This window comes from Phalaenopsis equestris, unplaced genomic scaffold, assembly GCF_001263595.1.
Source record: "Phalaenopsis equestris unplaced genomic scaffold, ASM126359v1 Scaffold000860, whole genome shotgun sequence".
Lineage (NCBI taxonomy): Eukaryota > Viridiplantae > Streptophyta > Magnoliopsida > Asparagales > Orchidaceae > Phalaenopsis > Phalaenopsis equestris.
In genome coordinates this window covers 152,189-178,680 of record NW_018165300.1, presented here as the reverse complement: position 1 = coordinate 178,680, position 26,492 = coordinate 152,189, and the positions used below count along the sequence as shown (strand labels likewise).

The window sequence follows — 26,492 nt, the reverse complement described above, 5'->3', positions numbered from 1 at the left end:
GTAAAATTATTAGAGAGGGTAATTGAACATAGGTTAAGACGTGATACAAAGATTTCTCATAATCAATTTGGATTTATTTCGGGTAAATCTACTATGGAAGCTCTACATTTATTGAGAGATTTGATAAAGAAGAATAGAGAATGATGATCTACATATGATTTTTATTGATTTAGAAAAAGCTTATAATAAGGTTTCATGAGAAGTCCTTTGGAGAGTTCTAGAGATTTGGAGAGTTCTAGAGAAGTTACAAGAAAGGTGCTGATAGTCCTTACATTCATGTTATTAAAAATATGTATACTAGAGTTGTTACTTGTGTTCGAACACAAAGAGGATTGACACAGTATTTTCTTATTTCGGTTGAGTATGTCAGGGATCGGCTTTAAGCTCATATATTTTTGCTTTAGTTCTATGGATGCTCTTACTCAACATTTGCAGAAGGATGTACCTTGGTGTATGTTTTTCGCTGATGATATCCATCTTGTAGGTAAGACTAGAGAGTTTTCAAAAAAATATGAATTATGGAGATCTACATTGGAGTCTAAAGGCCTTCATTTGAGTAGATAAAATTGAATACTGGAATATAGTTTTAGTGGCAGTGACTTTAGTGGCAAAGTTATAAATATGGGTGTTTAAATCATTAAAATTCATGAACGATTTAGATATCTCTGGTTTATTGCTCAAAATGATGGTGATATAGATGGGAATATTATTTGTAGAATTCAAGTTGGCTGGTTGCTGGTTGAAGTAGAGGAATAGTAGAGGAATGCATCGGGCCTATTGTGTGATAGAAAAGTTCCTTTTAGACTGAAAGGTATATTTTATAAGATGGTGGTGAGACTTGCAATGCTCTATGATACAAAATGTTGGTCTTTAAAATAGAAGCATAAAACAAAGTTAATTATTGCTGAGATGAGAATGCTTAAGTGGATGAGTGGTTTATGACTTAGAGACAAAATGCGAAATGAATATACCCGTGATAGTTTTGGTGTCTTAGATGGTTCGGTCATATTAAACGTCGTAAAATGCGAAATGAATATACCCGTGATAGTGTTGGTGTCTTAGATGGTTCGGTCATATTAAACGTCGACCATCTGATGATCCAATTAGGAGAGTAAATGTTTTAGGTTTGACTACGTTAAGAAAGGCAAAGATAGACCTAAAAAGACTTGGGCATATTGCATAAAAATGATCTTAATTTATTAGAATTATATGAAGATAGGACGCTTGATAGAATGCAATGCAGAAAAATGATTCATGTAGCCGACCCAACTTAGTGGAATAAAGGCTTTTTGTTGTTGTTGCTTGATATGAAATAAGAGTTATAACCATTATGTTTAAGGATGAGGATTGATCATTTGCTTACTCTTATATTTGTTATTTTTATTTCTTTAATTTCAATTGGGCCTTGAAATATGCATACTAGTTGTGTTAAAAAAAATTATGTGAATAGCACTAGGAATGAACACATTCAAGTATTACCTTCTATTAATAGCCATAAAATAACCAACCAATTTACATGTTCCATTCCTAAGTAATAGAAATGTCCAACCAAATCTTCAGCCTTAAGCGGCCAAAAGAAACGAGCACTTGCATCATCCACTTGTAAAACTTACAAAAATATATCCAAAGGAGTTATATAGTAGATTGTTGGTTGATGGAGTGCATATAAAGTCTAGGTGAAGCAATTCATGCAAGATTGAGAAGTGGAATCTAATTACGGAGACCATTTTAGCATTCCCCTTAAAAACCACTCATATATTAGCAACATTGTGGAAAAATGTTTAGTTTAATTTGTTTCTAATGATAGTTTGATGAGAATATGTTGAGGGTTCATAAATAGATCAAAGAAGTCATTGTTATAGTCCAAGTTTGCCATAAATTTTCAAATCATCTCTATAATGGGATGAGCCAAATAAAAGTTTCCTACAATAGATAACTCATAAATCTTCTGTCGCGGAGCATGGTTCTAAGTTCCATTTTCCGCGGGATTGCGAGTTCTGGCTTTATCGTGGGATCATAAGGAAGGTCGCGATCATGGTGGAGAAATTGGGCATTCGGTTTACATTTTTTTAGTATTTTTTCTTTTTTATCCTTTTCTTTTTCTTTATTTTTTATGGGTTTTTTTAATTATTTCTAATTAGGAGGTTATTGATATGTGTATTTTGTTGTTTTGAGGGAGCTAGCTTTGTTTTTAGTATTTTGGAGATCATAATTTTTTTTCTACTATAAGGGGTGTTGTATCACCTTCCTTTTGCAAGTAGTGTGTCTGTAGCTTATCAATGTTAGAACATGGAGGCCGCCCATATCTTGTCATTCAGTTGTTCGACCTGTTGTTTTTAGTTCAGGCAATTGCATACATCGTCGAATTTGTTGTCCAACAACAGATTTTGCTTTATACCCCTTCTAAACACCATCAATCACCCATGTTATACTTCCATTGTTATTTTACAATCACCTCCCCACAATATTTGCTCCCCAACACCTTCTAGGAGCCATAAAATGGTATTATTTGGTATCATGACCTCACAAATTCTAAATTTTTATGGATTTTTCTTTCTTACCCCAAATTCAAAATTTAAAAAAAAAAACCTTAGTCCAATATCCTTTCAAAAATAAAATATCTGCACCATACCCAAACCATTACTGCCGCAATTCCTAGCTCTAGCTCTAAATTTTCAAAATTCAACCATCCTACCTTCACAAATAATTCACCCGAGACCTACCACCAAAACCTAAACCTCCAACCAATCTTTGATTTGCAATCTTACACCTACCAAAAATTTAATTTGGAAAAAAGAACATCATGGCGTTACAAAGAAACCCGCAGCGAGGTGTCTAGGAACTTGCTTTGGAGGATATGCAGCAAAAATCTTCTTACTTGAACAAAGGCTTGCCGACTTTGAGAGGAAACATTCTTGTTAGATAATTCATAGCCATAACAGTGACTTGTCAGATTAAGGAGAGGAAGTGAATCTCTTTCATCAAAAAGTTTCCAATGACTAAAAACTAATATCCATCAATTTAACATGAAAAATCATAGGAGAAGCCACGATCTTTGAGTAAGAGAATTTATCAGATTTCAACATCGCATGGATCTAGATGAATTTATTGTGTAGCTCCAGACAATAGAATAGATTTTTGAACATAAAGACATTCCCCAGAGTAAGAGATTTAAGCTGATAGCTATTAGACTCGGGAAAAATATTTCTTTGTGGTGGGAAAATTTGAAGTGTCTACGCTAGCATATGGGAAAAATTAAAATCACTGCATGGACCAATATAAAAATAGAGATGTACTGTTGGAACCTATCAACACATTACAAACATGATATGTTTTGAGACGTCATCATTTGCATTAGCAACATTTCTCAGTAGAGGAGGATACAACTGGGCTTGAGTAGCTTATATTGAAGTTTGAGCTAGTGAAATTTGATAACACCATAGCTTAATATTTAGGGGATTGTGACATTCTATTGGTATTTTTGTACAATTACAACCCTATTAGACATTATAAGAGTCTAGTCTTAAATGTAAAGTGACAGCCCAGTAGTATCAGATTCACACCACTCATAACATATGGATTAGTCATCAGATCAGGCAGTAAGAATACCCCAAGTGTAGCATCCAAGTCCACCTCACCAGTGGCGAAACTAATTTAGAGTATGGAAAAGGTGGATCCACCAGCACTCCTAAATCTATCTCAAATAGGAAGTATTTAAAGTGCCACAGTTTTGGGCATATCGTGATCGATTGCCCAAATAGGAGTGCGATCTCTTTCATTGAGCAGTAAAAAAATGAAAAACATGGACAGTAGAGAGGTGAGGACACAAAGGAGTACTAGTTTACAGCCAACGAGAGAGTGATAGTAGTGATTCGATGGGTCCTTCATACTTAGTTGATGAGGGGCAACAGTGGCTCTGCCATAACATTTTTATATCCATTATATTGTGTTGGGAAATGTGTGCAGCCTCATTTTAAATGGAGACTGTTGTGAAAATATAGCATCTACACAAATAATGAATAAATTTGAGCCTCATTATCCAGAAATATTTTCAACCCTATTCCCTGACTTGTTTAGAGAAGGAGAGTAAAATTAGCATTGATAGGAGATGCTTCGTGCAGTTTCTATAGGAAATAAGTTGAGCAAGTGTGGTGTGGTGTGATGTAATACCTATAGATGCTTGTCATATCCTATTAGGTCTTGGCAACACTATTGCTACACACATTATGATGGCTACAAGAATATATGCTCTTTCAACTAAGATGGAAAGTTCATTGTAATTTTGCCTTGAAATGAGTCCTAGAAGTTCGAGGATGTCGTGACACAAACTATCTTTTGGTAGGTCTTGAGAGAAGCCCAATGGGATTAGCATCGGTTGTCTAAGATGGCGATAAGTTTGAGAGACCAATGTCGGACACGGGACGACCCCTGCTAAGATTGGTCTAGTATATTATCGCTTCAGTAGAGATGAGGCATCTCTGAACCATTTATGGAAGACTCTATGGAATAAGCTAAGTATTAAGTTTCAGTTTAATTCAGCAGCACACTCGCGTGTAGGTTGTTGGACAAGAATGTTGAACCACAACTTTGGAGGGAAAGATTGAACCACAACTTTGGTGGGAAAGAGCAATCAACAATGGGATTCATACCCTTCTAGAGAAAAAGCTTCTCCTAGCCCGGGAGAAGGATGCAGGGCGTGGGTTTCGGGTTTTGCATTTCATGGGATTGTGGGATTTCATATTACCGCATGATCACAGAGGATGTTGCAATGGATGTAGAGAAATAGAGCATCCAGTTTATGTTTTTTAGTATATCTTTTTTTTTTTGTAGTTTTTTTCTATTTTGTTATTTCTCATTAGAGTTATTTACTTTTAGGTGGTTATTTATATGTGTATTTTAATGTTTTGAGGAAGCTAGCTTTGTTTTGAGTATTTTGGAGATCATAATCTCTATTTTCTACCTTAAAAAATGTTGTATCCTATTCCTTTTATAAGTGTGTATGTATCTTACCTTGAAACACGTGGTAGATCCTCCTCACTATCTATATCTTGCCGTTCCATTGTTTAACCTACTGTTTTCACTCCGGACAGCCACCGACGTCGCCGAATCTGCTTAACATCAGTTTTCATCTCATACTTCTTCCAAATATTGTCAATCACTCATATTATCATTCCTTTGCTATTCCACAACCACCTCCCCTCAAAATCCACTTCCCAACACCTTCCAGGGGCCCTAGAACAATATCACTTAGATGAAGTGAAGGTAAGTATAAGTTTTTCATGAATAATGGATGACTATTTATGTTAATAAGGGTTTGAATATTGCTAAAAGTAAATGGTACATGGTTGGATGAAGGCGCTGAAGACTTGAAACCTTCAGCACCAAACAACATCAATGAAAAAAATCAATGAGTGCAGCTTGAGAAACAATCACAGATGCTCTATAAGCAGTAGTTGCAGGGAAAATATGGGTGGAAGCGAAGGATTTGCTTGTATTGGGGATTTAACTATAACTTGAGAGGCATGCAGTGTATAGATAGGTGGGGATTGAGTTAGAGCAGAGATGTCGTATGATTGTGAATGCAAGAAGGCAAGCATCAAGCAAAGAGGTGACGAACGGGAGACTTAGGATGCCAATGCTTAATGATATTGGCAACTAAAGAGAAAGGCCGTGAGAGGAAATATAGGATCAACAAATTGCTTCAATGAGATTTGAGGCTGCCTAGTAAAACCACCAGAAGAGGCTCAGTGAGGGAATCTGAGTTAAGGAGTTGATTGACTTCTGCATGAGAATGCGAGGTTGTAGCAATGAGTGTGAACAAGAACTTATGTGGATAATCAAGGGAGTTGAGTGAGAGTGATTAGAGCACACATCCAAGAGCTGGAGAGCATAAAAGAAGGTTGGTGGGATGCATGTAGTCCAACAAATTGTGTGGAAGGTGAGAGTGGTAAAACTTATCTTAGTGAAATTTGGAAGGAGATCATGACATCAAAATATTCCTAATTTAGGGCTCAATCAAGAAGCGAATGTTGGCTTTTGTCAATTTAGATTTGATTATTTTTTATTTTGGGCAATTTAGTTTGGTTGGAGTGGTGCTGCTGGGGTTAGAGCTTGGGTAGGTCTGGTTTCATGTTTTTAAGGATTTTATGGTAGGGGGTAATGATATTTCTTTTAGTTTAATGATAGGTGGTAGTGGTGATAGCCAAAAAAATTCCAAAGATTGAAGTTTTACTTCAGATCAAATATTAGGTGCTTGATCCCGAAAATATTGTGATGGCTTTGTTTTACTTGATTGATGAAGATAAATGAGCTTTATATTAGAATTCCTCCCAAAAAAGAAGAAATAAAATCGGATAGAGGTGCGAGGGATTGATAGATAGGGTGGTTGGTCATCATTGTAAGTAATTTCTTGCCATGTTCTTCTATTTATCATCATTGAAATTTTCCTAAGAAGCATCCTCTATTTCATAAAAGGAATTTGCATCTAAGCTTTAAAGAAAGGAAAAATTTCTAAAATAATTATGGGAAATAATATTTGTTTTTTCCATAAAAGACAAGCCTTTCATGAAAGAATTATCATAATAAATTAACTATTGATTACACATTTATTATATAATAATCCAAAAAAAGTGGCGACGAGTTTATGAAATGAAGAGTAATGAAATGCTAATTTACATGGAACCACAATGATGGTGCACTTGGAGATTTGCATTAATAGAAATCTCCCTTGGTTCAAGAATTTCACTCTTTTTAGGCATAATGGCATGAGGAACATCAGAGGGGATCGTTATTGTGTATTTGAAAGCATATAGAAATTTGAATGAAGACTAAGAGGTAAAAAGGATGGGAGGGTGGGACATATTTTGTAGGAGACGAGGCAGAAGGTTTTAAGATGTAGGGATTTGAATCGTACGAAGTGAGAGGAGATGCATAGCAGAAACCACAAAGCTATCAATGCGGAATCCTTGAAGCAGAATTCTCAAAAGAAGGAGACGTTTTGTCTTAAAAGCAACATGTAGGGCAGCTGACTTGAGAAACTGGAACGTATATTCAAATAATCATCATTATCAGGAAGGGTCTTTACCATACAAAGGTATATTCAAATAAAAATGTATAAACATCTCCCACTAAATAAGAAACTGTCAATTATAATATAAAATCTATTATTGACCAATGACAAACAAGTAGCTGAAGGACATAAAAGTCATGGGTGAATCAAATGGAAATAAGTTCCCTAAGTATCAATTTCAGGTGTATGAAAATTTTTCATCGTTAAAAGTCTAAACTATTGGCAACCCCCGATCAACAATTTCACTAAAAATCAATTTCTTCTTAATGATTTCTTAATATAGTCAAAACTTTAGTGGATTGATTTTTCTCATTTTTTATTTTGTTTCTTTACTGTTAAGGATAAATTTTTCTTGTTTTTTTAACATGATGATAATAGGCCAAGACTTTGGAAAATAATGTTCTTTGATCAACGATCTGTCAAATAATAAATTTGTAACTTCTAATAAAAATGGGATATACGGTTCCAGAGCAAATGTTGGTTCAAGTCAAAGATAGACGATATGCAACAAATTCATTCTTTATACAAATTAAACTTTGTTATTTTATGTATTATATTCAATCGTTCCAACTTTTGAAGCAAAGTTTTTTGTGGGCAGGATATTTGGAACTTCAATTGATTATAGAAATTTTAAGCCCTCCATCCTTTTGAGGCTCTACATGTTCGTACTTCCGGAAATAACATAAGCACATTCAAATGTGAAAATTACTATTCACTTTATAGATTGCTATGTAATTTTGATTTTCAATTGGTTTATATCACGAGTCCAGTAATTTGTTTTTCCTTCATTGGCCATCATGCAGAGCTGCAGGCATGAGAGCTGGTTCAGTTCTGCAAAATACTTGGTTGAAGAGCTCCCAATTCTCTTAAAGTCTGAAAGCTTGCACAGTGTCACTGATGTTCTTTCCCATTTGAATCTCTTCCCACAAATGCTGAAAATTTTATCAAATGGATGGCTGAAGTAAGGAGGAAAGAGGAAGATAGAGACAGTTCATTCTTGAGTGAAGAGGAAAAGACAAGGCTTGCTGCGAAGGTCTGATTAAGTTTTACCTTTTTGAAGATTTACATATATACCACTCAATTCTTATGTATTTACATATCTACTCCTAAAAATTCAATTTTTATGTTCATACCACCTCACCTATGCATGAAAAGCTGTATTTCACTTTTAAAAGTTAAAATAATGTGATTTTTTTTGTGTGATATGAAAAATCTGGGTGGTTAAACGTAGCAAAGTTTAGGTGTTAGATATGTAAATACATAGGTATTGAGTGGTATGTATGTAAATGCCCTTTGTCTCTTTTGGCTCTCCGTAAATCTTCTTAACAAACCCCAATTGTTTCCTCTCATATGCCTCTTTTTGAATGTCAGGAAGGATTATTGCAACAAGTACATGAGACTAAACTGTTCAACATCGTGCGGGATTGGTTATCATCATGTTGTTCAAATGCTCTATCTTGCTGTGATAACCTATCTTTCTCCGAAATTGCAGCCAGTGTCTGTTGCCAAGGGGCAATATTGTTGGGTGGAGGCATCAGAGAGGACAAAGGTCTCTGTTGTCAATCAACTTGTGTTAAATGCTTGAATCCAAATGAGCAAAAACCTGTTACTATTGTCTCGGGATCAGTGATTTCTGGTAAAACTGAACAAAAGGTTGATATGCTGGTGCCCTTATCACCGTCAACATCTTTATCGTCTTCAAATTTAAGAAGTTTTTGCAGTTCTGCTTCGGATAATTGTTTCGTAATGCACCCTGGAAGTAATGATGTTTTCACCGTCTTGCTATTGGCGCTGCCTTCGGATACTTGGATGGGTGTCAGAGATGAGAAACTTCTAGCTCAAATTTTTGATCTAGTATCGACCGAGAAACTTCCGGATGTTCTTCAACAGGAGGTCAGCCTTGTTTCTTACTACCAAAAAATTTATAAAACATTTCTTTTTTTTTTGTTTTTTTATGTTTCGTGTTATCGTTTAATTTTTGAAAGATTTACATACATACCGGTTAATTCTTATGTGTTTACATATACAACACCTGAACTTCAATTCCGCTTTTACCCATGCATGAAAAGTTTTATATAATTTTTTTAAGGTTGAGATAGTGGTATTGTTGATATGATAAGAAAGACTTGGGTGGTGTAAATGTAACAAGTAAAGCGTAGGTGTTTGATATGTAAATACATAGGAATTGAGTGATATGTGTGTAAATGCCCTTTAATTTTGTATTGGAAGATTTACGTACATATCGCTCAATTCTTATGTATTTACATGAAGGGATAGTGAGGGTTGGCGGCAATGGAGGAAGGCACTTCGGTGATTGGCTACAGAAGGGAGGGTAAATGCCCTTTAATTTTGTATTGAAAGATTTACGTACATATCGCTCAATTCTTATGTATTTACATGAAGGGATAGTGGAGGGTTGGCGGCAATGGAGGAAGGCACTTCGGTGATTGGCTACAGAAGGGAGGGTGAGTTTGCACTTGCTAAAAGGAGAGGTTGTCATAGGTGAGTTGGACGACTAGTTGGACAACTAGTTGGACAACAACTGATGGGAAAAAGGGGGTTTTAGGTGGTTGGATGGGTAGGAGGGAAGAGAAGTTGGTAGCCGGAGGATGGCAAGATGGAAGGGAGGTGGGTGCAGGGAGACAACAAGGTAGTTGCTTGGTGTTTCTTGAGGCGAGGAAAGAGATTCACGGGGCGAATTCGAGGTAAGGAAAGTTGAATATAATTACCACCTCAGGACAAGTTACAGCTAGAGTATCTTCTCGCCTTTGGATACAGGCCTAGAAGGGAGAAGGGGGATGCCGACGGCAGTCCTGACAAAAAACTCTACAAAAACTAAACCAAGAACAAAAATTAACGAATATATATAATAGATAACTAGGAGGGAGGGGACAAACTTAGCCCCAATACAGGAGCCAGTCGGCCCTTGCAGCCCCTTGACTGAACTTGTCCAACTGGCTCATACGCTAAGCTCTCATGGAGCCACACGTTAGTCTTGCGGGGTTGGTGGAGCTTTGACTTCATTCATTGAAGCTTCAATTTGGACGTTGACTTTGACGGTGACGAAGTGGTTGGAACCTCCTGAGGCTAACAAACCTTTCACGATGACCTAAAAAACACCTGGATCCCACTTTGGACGTTGACGTCGGCAGAGTTTTCTCTATGGCAAGCATACCTCCATATCAATCCAATCTTCTGAGGGTCCACTACTAAGTTGAATTGGATCTGTGTGTTCTACATAGACTGTTGCATCCTCCCAAAGTAATCCAAGATCAGCTCAATTTGATTTGAAGGGAGGGCAACTTGAATCTCCCCAAACGATCGGTCGTGATATCATGAAATGCTCTTTATCGTGACTATGTCGTGTATGGAATTGGTGCATCTATCCCATCATCTTCTATCATCACCAAAACTAGTCCCACTGTGATGTTCTGTTGGCTAGGGCATCTATGATCTCTGGCTCCGCAAAAGCAAGGACGATGCACTTTTCATTTTTGGTGAAGAAGTGGGTTTTTTTCAATCTATCATGCTTAGTTCTATTGTTAAATAACCACGGTATCCCCAACAACATGTGATAGGTATCTATGGATACCACGTGGCACCACACCTAATTCTCCAGCTGGTTTTCAATTTAGAACTCAACTAGGCACCTCCGGTTATTGTTGACTCTACTCTCCTTCAATCATATCAGAGAATACTGCTGAGAATGCCTCTGAGTCATGAAACCTAATTTCCTCACCATCTGCGTAGATGTCACATTTTTGTCATTCCCTTCATCAAATGATGAGACTGCATACATTCCCGTTCACAGTGCAATAGGTGTAGAATATATTGTAGGGGAGCCACTACCGATCTCACGTATCTCAGTCTATAGGACCTTCAAAAAATGATATAAAATGCATTGTTCAGCGGAATTGAAGTTCAAAAAATGATATAAAACATTTCTTTTTTTTTTCTTTTTATGTTTCGTGTAATCATTTAATTTTTGGAAGATTTATATACATACCGGTTAATTCTTATGTATTTACATATACAACACTTGAACTTCAATTCCGCTTTACTATGCATGAAAAGTTTTATATCATTTTTTTAAGGTTAAAACATTTCTTTTTTTTTTGTCATTCGGTGGAAGAAGATACACCACGCATTGTTCTTCAGTTGTCTTCTCATCGTTATCAGAGGAACTCATTGCTTTAGTCGGGCTTCAAGAGGATCGTCCTGTCGATACTCCTTTGGAAGTGAATGTTAAATATCAGCAAAATGATGGTGAATTCCTCTTTGATCCATCTTGGTACCAACAATTTGTTGGGAGCCTCAATTATCTAACCATCACACTTCCAGATATTTCATTTGTTATGCAACAAGTTAGTCAATTTATGCAGGCACCTACACATCTTCACTTGGTTGCATTTCGATGTATTGTTAGGTACTTGAAAGGTACTTCTCATCGTGGTTTGTTCTTTTCTGCGGAGTCTCCTATTCGCATAACAGCCTATAATAATGCTGATTAGGTTGGTTGTTATAATACACATCGATCTATTACTGGTTGGTGTATATTTCTCGGCAATTCTTTAATTTCTTGGAAAAGTAAGAAAAAAGATCAAGTGTCTCAGTCATCTATTGAGTTTGAATACCGTGCTATGTCCTCTGTTTGTTCTGAGATCATTTGGCTTTGAGGCTTGTTGGTTGAGCTTGGTTTTCCGCAACTTGAGTCTACTTCTCTTTATATAAATAATATTAGTGCTATCCAGATTACTAGTAATTCGTCTTTCATGAGCGCACGGAACACATTGAAGTGGACTTTTATTCTATTTGAGAAGCCTATGATAATGATGTTATTTCTCTTTCTCATATCTCTTCTGATCTTCAAACGGCTGATACATTTGCTAAGGCCCTTTCTCGACAGCGTCATCAGTTCTTTGTTGACAAATTGACGCTTTTTGACCGGCCAACATTAATTTGAGGGAGAATATCAATAAAGAATAAATGAAATTGGGTAGAATTAAGAGTTTCCTTTATTCAATTACTGGATTAAATTTCTTACTTTGATTACACAAATTTTTTTCTTTTAGCTGAATTTTTAGATTAGGGATATGTATTATTAAGCTATCTAAAATAGATTTTATAGAGATTATTATGTACCTAAAATAGATTGTACAAACTATTATTTATTAGAATGAAAGCAATGGAAAAAGGCATTCAGCTTATTTGCTCAAAACATTGACAATAATCCCCACCTCAGGACGACTTACAGTCGGTGTACCTTCTCTCCTTTGGATACCGCTAGAGGTGTAAATGAGCCGAACAGGAGCGAGCCCAGGCTCAGCTCGTGTTCGGCTCGTTTATATTTTGAGCTCAAAAAGTGTGTTCGTGTTTGACTTGTTTGCTTAACGAGCCAAACACGAGTTTTGTTCACGAACAAAGAGTTGTTTTGACAACCCTAATCACGTAGCCATAAGATATTAAGAGTTGGGGCAAGATTTAAAAAATATTATTTATATTAAAACATCATTTGAATCTAATTTAATAATTTTTATTCTATTTTCTTAGTTGATACTTTTAATTAATTATAAATCTTAGCCTTGTATTCAATTAATTTTTTTTAAAAATACTATTCATATATATATATATATATATGTATGAATATATATAGTAATTTATTAGCCTGATCTGTTCGAGAGGTGAGACCGAGGGGAGAAGACAAATGTCGGATGAGGAGCACCACTTTGAATCGAGGGCAGATGTCGGCGCCTCCAAGACGTATCCGCAGCAAGCTGGCTCCATCCGGAAGAATGGGTACATAGTCATCAAAGGCAGATACTGCAAGGTTGTTGAAGTCTCAACCTCTAAAACTGGTAAGCACGGCTATGCAAAGCACGGCCATGCAAAGTGCCACTTTGTGGCCATTGATATTTTCAACAACAAGAAGCTTGAGGATATTGTGCCATCATCTCAGTGCCATCATCTCATACTTGTGATGTCCCTCATGTCAATCGTACTATCAACTGATTGATATTTCCACTGATGGCTTTGTGAGTCTGTTGACTGAAAATGGTGAAACAAAGGATGATTTGAGGCTTTCCAAAAAAAAGCAATGAAATCTAATATCAAACCTTTTAATGTAGATCGCTAGCAGCTTTGAAGAAGGGAAGGACCTGGTGGTGACTGTAATGTCTGCCATGGGAGAGGAGCAGATCTGTGCCCTGAAGGACATTGGCCCCAAATAAATCAAGCAGATTATTCCCATTTCTGAGGGCTTTGCTTTTGGGCTTTGCTTTCAATGGAAGCCAACTATTTGAGCGTTTGCTTTCCATAATATCAATACAGGTAATGAGGTTCTTAAACTGCTATTTAGATCCTGGATGAGGTTCAGAGAAATGCTTAATTCTCTTTTATGCTTGATATTTTAAGACCAGAACTTTTGTTTGTTTTGTTTTATTTATATCTCTAAAAGAAAAAAAAAACGGGGGGACTTCAATGTATGATTTTCTACCATAAGATCTTATGGACAGGAACTAAGTTGTGTTCTGTTAGCTCCATGATCAACTTGTTTAATTTTTACCATAATGTTGCTATTTTGCAAGAATTGCCTCTTGCTGAGCATCTATTATTTTTTTCTTACTGTTTTCTGGAAGCATTTGGATTTTGTCTTTTTTTTGGCGTATTGTTGGGTCAAAACCAAAAAGTCACAAAAGAGCACAAAAAGTGTTAGGGACGTCATGTTTTAGTCTTCCTGTCTCTAGTTCTCGAAAGTGAGCCGGCTAACAAATTAGTAAAGTGAGTATCATTGCCCGTACTAACCAAAGTATCATCCATCAGATTTCTGAGCTCAAGTAGATTTTCATTCTTCTTCTTCCTCCAGGATGTGTAGACCTGTCATTCCTCATCCGATGATTGACTTATCTGATCAGTAGATTCCAAAGGTGGTCGGACATGTGTAGGTCGTTGCACGTTTTGATCCCCATGAGCCTGGGTAATATTAACATCTATTTGGACCTGATGAAGCAGTAGTGAAGCAGTATGAGTATTTCCATCTGTATTATCAGTGATAGGTTCTAGGGCAGGCGGGGTCTGAAGAAACTCCCTCTCCTCCACAATAAGAGATTCCAAAGATGAGGGAGCTACAACTGGGGATTGAATAATTGTCATATTGCCTGCATGGATAGTGACGTCATCTGAGATATCATTTTGATGAACAATAGTGTCAAAAACTGGGAGTTGATGAGGAGATGGAATCATAGCCTCTAGCAAGCAGTTTGCTTTTTTGGTCTGAGTTGGGGGTGTAGATGGTGACATTGAGAACTGGAGTGTCCAAACATACGACAATTCGAACAATAGGATGGAAAATGTTCAATCTCTACCTTCTGCCAATATTCATGTTGTTGTGTGCCCAACCTGATTTCCTTAGAAGCGGGTGAAGTGATGTCTCTTTCAATAAGTACTCTGGCTTCAGAAGGACGGGATAGATTAAAAGTAGGAATGTCCGTCTTGAGTGGCTTCTCATAAGCTGAGGCAATAGAGTATAATACTTTTTGAGAAAATAATGAAATTTCAGACCAGGGAGACGAATCCAAACCGGAATGATTGATGGTTCCGTCTGTGGGTTAAAATCCACAGATCATTTCAGAATCTTCGTTGCTCTGTTATCAATTCATATTATCCTACTAGCAAATAAGTACATGTAATTGTCTTCATTACTAATTTGAATAAGAATGTGTCTCACATCTAATAGTTCAATTTTCCATTATTCAACAACGTGCATAAGTTCAAATTCTTTGCGAATGAGCTCCATTTTGAAATGACCATATAGAAATTTTCCAACCATATTTAGACGACAGGAGGAAGCAAATTGAATACCTTCAACTTCTATAAAAAAGATGGCAGACTTCTCATTCTTCCTATCAGATTTTTTTATGTCCTGTGCCTACTCAAACGACGGAGGGAAAGATGGCGATTTTGGTGTGCCTGAAGCGTGGACACCGGCGAGGGCAGCTGCATACGATTTTTCTGAAGTCATCCTCAAAGATAGGTGCGACGTTCAGAGTTCAGAGACGAAAGCAAACGAGGGAAAAACTGGCATCGAAATAGACGCTGTGAGACGAGACGAGCGCAGAGAACGCAGAACACGCAATCGGTACCCGCGAGACGGGCCGCAGAGGAGCCGCAGAGCCTGAAAATTTTGAGCCAGGAAAGCTCGCGAGAACGGAAGACGTGAGACAAGCCTCATCTCAGAGCGAGGAAGCAGCGGGAGAGACGAACGGAATCGAGCGCGAAGAAGCGAGAGGAAACAGCGACCATAACTGTTGCTAGGGTTCGCCATCGGGCGAAACCCTAGAAGAGTCGAGAGAGGAAGACGACGCCATCTCACGATTATGTGTGTGTGTGTTTGTGTGTGTGTGTGTGTGTGTGTGTGTGTGTGTGTGTGTGTGTGTGTATATATATATATTATAGAAAGAGCAACTCGTAGCTCCTTACGTGTTAATTTCAAAATATGCGATTACATAAGTGAGGACTAATCAAAGATTTTTGAGAAAACCAGGATCCCCTCTATAAAATAAAAATAAAGCATCCTAGGTGTTCTGTATGCTGAATTCTTTCCCATGATTCCTAAAGGGTCAGTTGTCACCTTTCTCAAATCAAATTTGGTGAGCCATTAATTTATTTATTCACCTCATTAGAAATTTGTGCTATCTACTATCATCTTTCGGTGCTTGATCTATCAATATGTTCTTTATTTTTTTATTGTAATCTGAATTTTCAATTGTTTTGGATTGCTTCATCCACCTACAAAAGGGTTAATTTATCAAACTCATATGTATCATTTTTTTCTTGAAATATTAATATAGTTTCAGTTTTAAATATAGAACTTATATGCATATCATGTGGCAATTTAAGACAATACTCGTTGCTTTTTTTTCTTAAGAATTTTTAGAGGCAACATGCTATTGTGTGATTTTTTTTTTTTGAATTTGGAGGCATTTCGGTCTGATACAAATCATAATATAATTATCTATTGTATTCTTTTGTAGATCTAGCTTTTTAATAATTTAACATTATCTAGTAAAATTTTTAGCAAATTTGTATACATCATCTAAAAATACATGTTTAGGAATATCAACTATCTCAATATATATATACATATATATATATATATAGTTTCGCTCTGCTAGGGTTCTGCCCCAAGGCGAACCCTAGCGTCTCGTGTTGCTTTCGGCTTCGGGATTTACTCACGTTGCGTAGTCTCGTGTTGACTGTTGCGGTCGTCTTCGTTGCCTGCGTCTCGTCTGTGACAGAGCCGCTTGACACCCGCATCCTGCTTCTGCCTGCGTCTCGCCTGCTACAGAGCCGCTCGACACCCGTCCTCTGCTCGGCTCTGCCTCTGACGTCTGCGACAAAGCCGCTCGACACCCCTATTTGTGCAACTTCATATTGTGCTGCAGATTGGCACTGGTTGCGGTAGTGGCCTCAGGGATTTCCTACGCCGCCGCCCTCGCTGGTGATAACCCCGTCAAACCCTTCTATGCTACAGTGGTTCACAAACGCAGCTCCCCTTTTCATCTCCCAGATAGTGTGGTATTCCCGCAAATTTATCATGATTTTGTTGCAGGAAATGGCGATTGCAATCTCATCAAAAAAGTAGAGAAAAAGGCGAGCGAACCAACAATTTTCTTCCCTGACGCTGAAATTTCAACTCGTGCAGTAAAATACAAATTTACACTAGTTGGAAAGTTCCAATTAGGTTGTCTTAAGATGGAGATCATCAGGAAGGTTTTTGAAAATTTCAAACTGGTTGAGGATTGGCAGGTGAGTCTTTTTGACGGAAGGCATGTTATGATACGGCTGAGCACAGAAGATGATTACACGATTTTCTCAAAGAAATTCATCACAATTGAGGGCAAACATATGAAATTGCTCAAATTGACACCTAATTTTGATCTCAGTCAAGAGCCCCTAATTGCACCTATCTGGTTCTCATTACCTGAACTCAAGCTTCATTTCTTTGACCTACGTAACTTATATGCAACTGGGACTATTCTTGGAAAACCTTTGCAGGTAGACTTACCTACAGTTCATTTCTCAAGGCCCTTCTATTGCAAGAATTTTGATTGAGCGAGATGTTATACTACCAAATATAGAAGAAGTTTGGCTTGGATCTGCTCACAATGGTTATTGACAAAAAATCATTATGGAACAAGAACCATACACCATACTACTGCAAGCACTGCTGCAAGCACTGCAAGATGTTTGGACACCCGCAGGAGAAATATTTCAAATTGCGCCCACAGTTGAGAACCAATAGTCAAAAAGCAGGAACACACTATTAGTGCACCTCATGTGTCTAAACGTACTCCCAGCAAACTTGATGACAGCCAACCTAAGGAGGGAATCACCACAAGATAGCAATTGGTGTCTTCCCCTGGGATCCCTTCTCCTGACCATACTACAATGAATAATGTTCGAACTGAAAATCAGGATAGTCCTGCAGCTCCTATTCAGGAAGCATCAAGTGCCAAGGTAACAATTCACACTTCACATACACTGGAACCTATCACGGTGGCAACAATTGTCTTTCCTCATACTGCGGTTCTAACATCAAATCAAATCGAGGATCGCATGAGCCATTCTTCAGATGAAGAATGACAGGTTTACACTTTTTGGCGGAATAAGAAGGCTGGGGGCACACTCCAACTTGGAAACTTAATGGATGATACTTTGGTGACTCCTGGTAATGGCACGACTCTTCAAAGTTTGTTATCTAGTTCCGCTCCTAAAATTAGAAGAAGAGACAAGACTAAACTGACTCGTCCCTAGCTGTTTGTTTCTGCATGTTTTAAATTTGTTTTACATTTTATTGAGTTTATTTGTATCTTTTGTTGGGGTATTACTATACTTGTATCATATAGGTAGGGTGCCTCTTTTGGGCTCTTCTCACACAACTTTTATGTATTCTTTTCTATTTCAATAAAAACAGCCCTTGGGCTTTTCCGATCTGAACACGAACGAACAAATCTTTGTTTGTGTTTAGCTCGTTAACTTAGCGAACGCGCCGAACACGAGCTTCTTAACAAGCCGCGCATGAGCCGTTCGCGAACAACGAGCCGTTTTGACAGCCCTAGATACATCCTCTAGGAAGAAAAGGGGAACACCAACAGCTGTCTTGATAGAAAACTTAGCAAAAACTAATCATAGAATTGAAAACAATTAATATATATAATAGATAACTAGGAGGGAGAGGCACCTCCCCTTGGGCGGCAACCCTATCCCCAAAATAGGAGCCGTTACATCCTCTTGGCTGAACCTGTTGAAGTGGCCCAGCCAATTCAGCCCTCAGGATGTTGGCAAATGCCCCTTTTTCACATGGTAGCCGGCTGGGCCTTGCATTCCCTTGGCTGAACCAGTCCAAGCGGCCCAGCTAATTCAACCCTCAGGGTGCCCCACATCAGTGTCGGTAAATGCCTCTTTTTTATTGAACTATGGAAGTATCCTGCTAACTGAATGCGCAGTGGTTGTCTAAAACCGTTTGTTCTGTAAAAAATTGATTCATCTGCTGCCATTTTAATTAAATGGCTACAAAGTATGAGGCCTGATATGCTTTTCTGATAATCCTGGGGTGTTTTGTAGGTGTAGAAACTCTTACCTTTTCAGTGAGATAACCCTACCTGCCAATTTGTTAAACTGGCATATTTAGCTTAAAATTGTTCTTCAGCACCTTTTTAAAACTACATTTTTAATACATTCTCAAAACAATTTTTAAATATTGCTCATTTTCTATGTTAAAAATAATAATAAACCTAGTTATCTTATTTAGCATGATTTTCATCATGCACGAAATCTTGCTTTTGGTTTGTTTTTTGCAATTTTCTCATTTTTCTTAATGCTATCTTAAACCTGCTGGTGCATAACTTCCTGATTACACCAAAAATCTCTTAAATACTCAAAACTCTCAAGAACACACTTGGTAAAGTAATATTGAAATGAAAATAATGTAAGTTGGGTTCCTATTTATACATGGAAGCATAATTATTTGCTGGCCCATCCTCGTAAAATACAAGCCATATACAGACAATTGTTCCTCTTTAAAAATGTATAATGGATTTTAACTCGCGATCATCCCAACCAAATCCACATACTAAGGCACACAGGCAGACTTAATGCGATCAATAATGAACCTAAAATGCAAAGTCACATTCACGCTTCAAGGATGATGCATTCATATGAATTATTGCCTCCATGAATCCTCACAAACTTGAATGAAAATCTTTCTATATGTAACTGAAGTGACCCACTGGCATTTATCTCTGAGCTCTTAAACCTTTTCAAAAAGGTGTGCACGCATTCCAAATCACCAAAAATAATTTTTTTCACATGTGCTCCAACAAATATGTAAATCAGATAATGTTGTTGTTGACCTCATTTTTGTGAGGTCTTTTCTTCTCCTCCTTAGAGTCTAGGTTCTAGCTCTAGAAATCCCTATGGACCATCTTAGAAAACTAGAATTGAGACTCACCCTTCTAGAAGCTCCAGCCGATTCCTATTTTCCTTTGATGTCTAGCATCTTTGGCACAAGACCATCGTTTTATGAACGAGCGGTTATGGGCTATTTTGCAAAGATTCAAGGAAGATGATCCAAATAGGACTTCAAGCCAAATTTCTCAGAGTCCAAACAGCATAAATATTTTGAAAGGGTTGGAACTAGTTTGAAAGTTCAAACTCGTCTATTTTAAACTTGCATTCAAACTATTAGTATATTTTGTGCATGTTCTGAAGTGCGTTGTCTTGACTACGTCCAATCCTCCAAATCATCAGTATTAGAGTTTATAAAACTTGTATTAAAGAATGATCTTGAAATTTAAACCCATTTCTTACAACCCACAAACCCTTAATATTAAAACCTCAAAATTGAATAACCAACCATAAAGTTTGCTAAAAATAGTCTTTTTTTTTACATATAATCTTTAATACCTTTATAAATAAATTTAATTTACAAAATGTAAAGTATCCATATGATGCTTATATGACATAACTACGAACTCTAATTTACAGACTTCCTTTACATATTTGGGCTACTATTAATGAGGCCTATAATGTGATGAATTTTCAAATGAATTCAAACCATATATACGAATCATGAACCTGATCCTCTACAACTAAGCAAGTAGAATCAATAAAAGGCTAACAAATGAAATGAAATTATTTAAACATCCCGATGATGATTTTGTTGCCATTAAATTTCAATTGTAGGGTGTCTTTATCATTAAAATGCCCTCAAACCCCAATGTAGATTTGTTTGGGTTCAAATTAATAAAAAAAATGCAAATTAATCTTGAGAGACTTATAAAATCAAATACTTGAGAGAAATGTACTGCCTAAAGCTAAAAGTAGCAATCCATCCACTTTTCACAGTAGTTTGTCAAGTGCAATAAATTTAAGATAACTTATGCCCACAAAGAGCTAATGTCATATTGAGCACAGTTTTATGTTTACTCTTGCATATATCATGTTAGTAATCACTTGACACGTGTACTTTAATCTGATGATTTTGTCACCAAATGAAATAATTAAATGCATGGTTATAATTGGGGCCTCTAATCAAATGATATATTGCAAAAAACAATTATAATTGGGGCCTTCACAATGGTCTCAATCCCCCAAGTGGAGAATTATGGAGTATATTTGATAAAACACAAAGCACCTTGTTAGCTTAGATCAACTTAACTATCTCCTCGTACAAGCAGTCACATCAAGTCTATAAATTTTTCTGAGACAACTTAACCCGTGGCCAATGATAATCATATTTTTGTCGAGTTGGGCCGTCTATCTTTATTATTAAGTAAATCAAGATCCGTGAGTAGTCGAGATGATAGTATCATAAGTTCTTGATCGAGTTTGTTATCACCCACCATTGACTCTAAGCTAACAATAGTAAATTTATTTAAACCTACAATCAAATTGTTGCTACTATAATTTTTGTATTTAGCGCCTATTGATTAGTCTTAATTGAAAGTTCTTTTTCATTATCAAGAATGATGATCAACTATAGTAGCTTCCGCCTTTGGGGAACTTGGAATTAGATTATAAAGTTCTTATAAAGTGACGCTGAAATCTCTAGGTTATTTCTTATCAGAGTAGTATATGCTCTTTGGAATTTTGACCCAACATCACATACTCACTAAGAAAAGCCTGTCTTGAATTTTTGGAGCCCGCAAATTTTTCATCCCTATACTTTGTGATTGATTTTGTACGTGTAAATGGAATTTGACTAGCATGATTACTATGTAGCTTTTCCCTTTTTATAGCATGAATCCTTATCATTGTATAGTTTTATTTTATTCTCAGTTTTCTTGCAAATTTTGGGATTTTGGGTTGTCATGAAATTATCATTTGTAGCTCATTTGAAACGGTTATTTATTTATATATTTATTATTTGCATCTAAACAGACTAAGCTTTGCCTATTATAACTTGACAGACCACAAGTTTTGATTATTTGTACATTTTTTCTGTGCATCCCAACTCAGGTTAGCATTAATAAGCTCAAAACACTAGATGTTGTGTATCACAATCTTTTAAGGCAACCCTGTAATCAATTGATATAATACTAAGAAATTTTATACAGGTGAAAATTCTAGCAGCACTTTCCACATGAATTGGTGCTATTGATTAGTGGAATTAGAGTAAGTGCTTCATTGTACTATAGTGTAGTGGGACTTATTATAGCTTCTCCGAAGAATCCTTGAGGAACATCCTCCTGCCATGAAGGATGAAGAGGGATCTAGTATGTTATTATTGTGGAATTGAGAGGAAGCCTGCTTGCTGAAGGATATGGAACATGAGAGATCTGAGCAGATAATATCTTACTATTTTCCATGTTTTTTCCTAATATACAAATGATTAATTACATGCGTAGCACAATTCTTATGTATTTACACCTCACACCTAAATTTTTATATTTACATTCGTAGCATTTTGGTGCTTTAAATCTATACATAAGATTTCATTTTTAAAAAAGGGTAATAGTACTATGTTTGATGTGATATTAAAGATTTGAGTGTTGTGTGGAAATATGAAAGCCAAGGTGTGAGATGTGAGTAAATACATAAGAATTGTGTGATATTTATTTAAATGCCCCTTAAAAAATTCAAAATTTTTTGTAGTAAATGACTAGGGGATCACTAGAATTTTCATTTGCTTTAGCATAGTTTTAGAATTTTTATTAACTTGCATGCTATTTTTTTTCCTTGTTTCTTTTCCCTTATTTTCTTAAATTTGAAAATTATATTAACCGGATAAACTTGTCAGATATTAAAGCTGCTAGATAATGACAAGCTACATTCAGTAATTTGATTCGATACATTGTCCATTAAGAAAAGTGTTAAAATGTCATCTGATGTTTTTTAGGGAGCCATTTTAGTCCTAGAGTCTATATAAATGTCAATTTAGTCTCCATATCCTTTTAAAGAGAGCAAAAAATAGAACCTAGAGAGGACTATTTTAGCCTATATTAGAAGGTTCTAGGGACTAATTGGACACTTTTTTAAACTCCAGAACTAAGATGAACCAATGTAAATAGTTGGGGGATTATTTGACACATTACTCTGTCACCATTAGTAAGTGTCATTCCAGCGCTTAGTTTTGAATCTTAACTATATTGTTTTTGCTATTTATTTTGTTTGTTTTATGAATCATGCAGCTGATAATCTTATTTATATCCAAACAACTACTTTCCTTATGCTGCTATAAGAAGCATATAGTTTTGTTATCTAAACATTATTGCTTGCTTTGCAGGTTTTGCATTTGAGGCAGCAGCTCAGTTTTCTCGTTAGATGCAAAGGTAAAGAAGTCGGCGGCGATCTCAAATTTTACCAATAATTCCAACTATTATTTTGTACCAAATACTAAATTGTTTTATAAACCTCACTTCTAATAGCAGAAATATTTTTCTTCATATATCCAAAGGCAGTATGTCGCTGTGCTCTATTCTGTCATTCTCAGTTATAATTTATCTAACACCATGTAAATGCTTTGAAGGATGTAGGAAATGAGATTTATGAGCCAAAGAACAGAGATTGCTATTAATTTATAGCTTAAGTTGTTCTAAAACATGAGAGATTTGCTCTGAAGAATAAATCAAGGCAGAAAACAAGAAGATTTGCATGGGCAAGATCCGGCCGCTGCTGTCTGAAATGTCGTGGAACACCTCGTTCTACTTGTTCAATATCTGCCATGAAAACCATGGTTTATACGGACTATATGCACATAAATATTTCTTACAACTGCTTTGAGTGCTTTCTTATTGGAATCATCAATTTTTTGGAAGATTTACATATATTATTTCGTAAGGTTTTTGATGCATTGATGCTATTTTTTGGAAAGATTTACCACTCCATTCCAATGTATTTACATATCTAGCACCTATACTGCAATTTTTACATACATGCCAGCTTACTCATGCATGAAAATGTATATTTTACAGTTTAATAATTTAAATGATGGTTTTTTTTATGCGATGTGAAAGATTGTTATAAATTGTTATAAATGTAAAAAAAGTAAAGTTTTAGGTGTAAAATATGTAAATTATGCCTCTATTTTTTTTTCCAGCAAATATTGCTATTAAACTCTCTTTTGCTGGCCCTGAATTATTTCTCATCTGTTTGGATCACTTTGATTTTTTTTATTTTCTATTTTTTAGTTTTGAATGTTTTACAGTTTCAAAGAAATCTTGAGATAGAGCTGCTGTTGAAGTGAGATGGGGTGTCTTCCTTCGTACAGCCACACATTGTGCAAGTGGCTTTTATCAAATAAAAAATATAATAATAATAATAAATAAATCTGATTTCTGTATGCATATATTTCTTTTTCTCTTTCATAATATTTACCATCTTGTTGATCCAATGGATTATGACCAGGGTTGTAAACGAATTGAGCATGAGCGGGCTCAGGCCTTGGCTCGTGTTAATGCTCGTTTGAAATTGAGTTGTGCTCAAAATTAGTTCACGAATATCGTCTTCGTGTTTGTGTTCGGCTTTATTTGGATATATTTTGTTCGAGTTTGACTTGAAATTTGCTCATTTAAATTAATTATAAAAAAATATGTTGGGGGCTAGATTCGAACATAAAATTATTATGTAAAATAGAAGGTGCAAAATAATATGATTTTACGGGTTGTTATAAATTAAATTTAGATATAAATTATGTGATGTATTATTAAAGAAATAATATATATATATATATAATTTCTTTATTTAAAGTTAAAATAAACTGAATATTATCGAATAAAGGGTTGTTTGTATTTAGTTTATTTATAATTCGGGCTTAAAAAATTAGTTTGTATTTGGTTCGTTTACTTAATGAATAATTTAAATACGAAGTATTTAATGAGTCGATTATCAGCTCCTTGTGAACTGTGCTTTTTTTATATCCCTATTTTGTTACTATTATTTAGTTTTTTAACCCCTCAATCTTTCCTTAATTATGGTTACCATAGTGCCCTACTTTCAAAGATTAGGAATTTCCATTCAAACTTGATAAGAAATATTTTGATCTTTGTAGGCAAAGTGGAAGCTGCATGGGATGTAATTAACAATATATACTTTAGAAAAAAATTGATGGAAAATTTTATCTTATGTTCATCATGTGAGGTCTTTCAGAAAATTCAACATGTAATGAAATTGTTTTTCTATGCATCAAAATTGCCGGCAAGAATTTCAAAGCAATCAAACTGCCAAGGATAGTGGTCTGACAATTGAAGCATTGAGCTTAAAGAGCATGATTCAAATCAGCTATCTGGTGATTGGCCGCTCGATCGAGTCAATCGACATGCAATTTTGACATATTAAATTGTCCTACGATTTCAGCTACCTAGACTTCTTGCAAAATCGTTCAATCACAAGTAGTCGACCAACCAGTTTTACCTCGGTAGAAGCGATCGCCACGGGATCGCTCGCCTCGGATGACCGAACTTGAATATGTCGACCAGCTGATAGTTGTTGTATTCCATTCAAATTGTAACACAAATCTAATATTAAGTTAGCACATTCTTGCATGAAGAGCAATTTGCATAATTGTTCCCTTCTTTCCGCAATTGTACAAATAAGTCCCTATAAATGAGAGGCTCGATGATGAAAAAAAGGACATCTTTCCTCGACTCCTCTCCCTAGGATTCTATCTATTTTACTCTCTCTTACTATCCTCTCGGGCCCCCTCTCAGAGTGTGTATCTATGAAGGTCAATTTATGATTCAATATCCTAAAGATGGTGTGGTATGCATACACATGCCACAGACGAGAAGCAGAGCAAATTACAAAGGAAAAATCTCAAATAGTGGCATAACATCCATGGAATTCAATAGGGAGACGATACATCAAAACATCCAGGAGGAGGTCCAGGCATTGCGCACGTAGAAGATGGACTAGTTTGAAGCCCTCATGGCGATAATAACTCAGAGGAATGACCCGCCGCCACTCTTGAAAGGAGAGTCAATGAACTCGCTCCTAGAAAGTTACTTGCAAAAATTCACCCATGTCCAACGATCAAGCTGGTGATCGACCAGTCGGAAGGTTGGGGGACTCCCAGCTTGCATACAGTACGACGTCTACACTGATGGTTAAGCAACGGGTGGATCGTTTAGAAAAACTCGACCGACCGATTACAAGCAGTGCTTCTTCCGGCGGAAGCCATACCACTAGTGAAGCTAAGGATTCCCCATTTGGATCCTTATATAGGTAAGAGTGCCCCGGTTGACCACGTGGCTTCCTTTGAATCTTCAGTTGGAGTTTTGCAGATCAATGATGCTACGAAGTGTCTGTTGACCTCATTTTTTGTGAGGTCTAAATTCTTCCCTTATAACTTAGGATTTAGTCATAGGACTTTCCTATTGATTATCCTAGAAGACTAGTGATAGGACCCACCTCACTTAGAAGTTCGAATCACCTTCTAACCCTTTTCTAAAGTTCCAAAAGAGTGGTCTCAAACCCTCAACACTTGGTTGAGTTTGTTAAGACCAACATGATGAAACTCAAGGAGAGTTCCCATAAGATCATTGACCCGACCCTCAATTACGTAGATTTTTAAGCTCCAAAAGATGGCTAAAAACTTGATTAAATTTATATTTAAATGGCTAGTGTGCAAAATAATATTTTATAAAATTTAGAACTTGATTTATATTTCACACACTAGGGTTTCTACGCAAGTGTACGTATCATTTCAAGTAATATAGGTTTTCTTTTAAGACCCCAAGTATCGATCCTACATAAAAGCGAGGTAAGAAATCCCTTAAGCTAATTCTAGTCTACTACTATCAGGTCTTAGTTTGGAATGTCGATTAAAGTGATTTTTCTAATAATATACTAAGTGAAAATCCTAAATCTAAATATAATTTATCTGGATAAATTGGTTTGGAGAATTATGAGATGTCAAAAACTACCC

At 36.2% G+C, this 26,492-nt stretch overlaps 1 protein-coding gene and 1 pseudogene across 1 annotated transcript in view; both read left to right on the top strand.

The window, feature by feature from the left end:
* The window catches only part of LOC110031890 (glutathione gamma-glutamylcysteinyltransferase 1-like), a 70,060-nt gene extending 46,578 nt beyond the window's left edge, over positions 1-23,482 (top strand). The window contains 5 exon segments of the mRNA XM_020735314.1: positions 7,873-7,975; positions 7,978-8,102; positions 8,441-8,962; positions 22,854-22,899; positions 23,097-23,482. Coding sequence (XP_020590973.1) covers positions 7,873-7,975; positions 7,978-8,102; positions 8,441-8,962; positions 22,854-22,899; positions 23,097-23,110 — 810 coding nt within the window. The 3' untranslated portion in view covers positions 23,111-23,482.
* On the top strand, positions 12,741-13,328 carry LOC110031891 (annotated as a pseudogene).
* Positions 23,483-26,492: the final 3,010 nt, after the last annotated feature.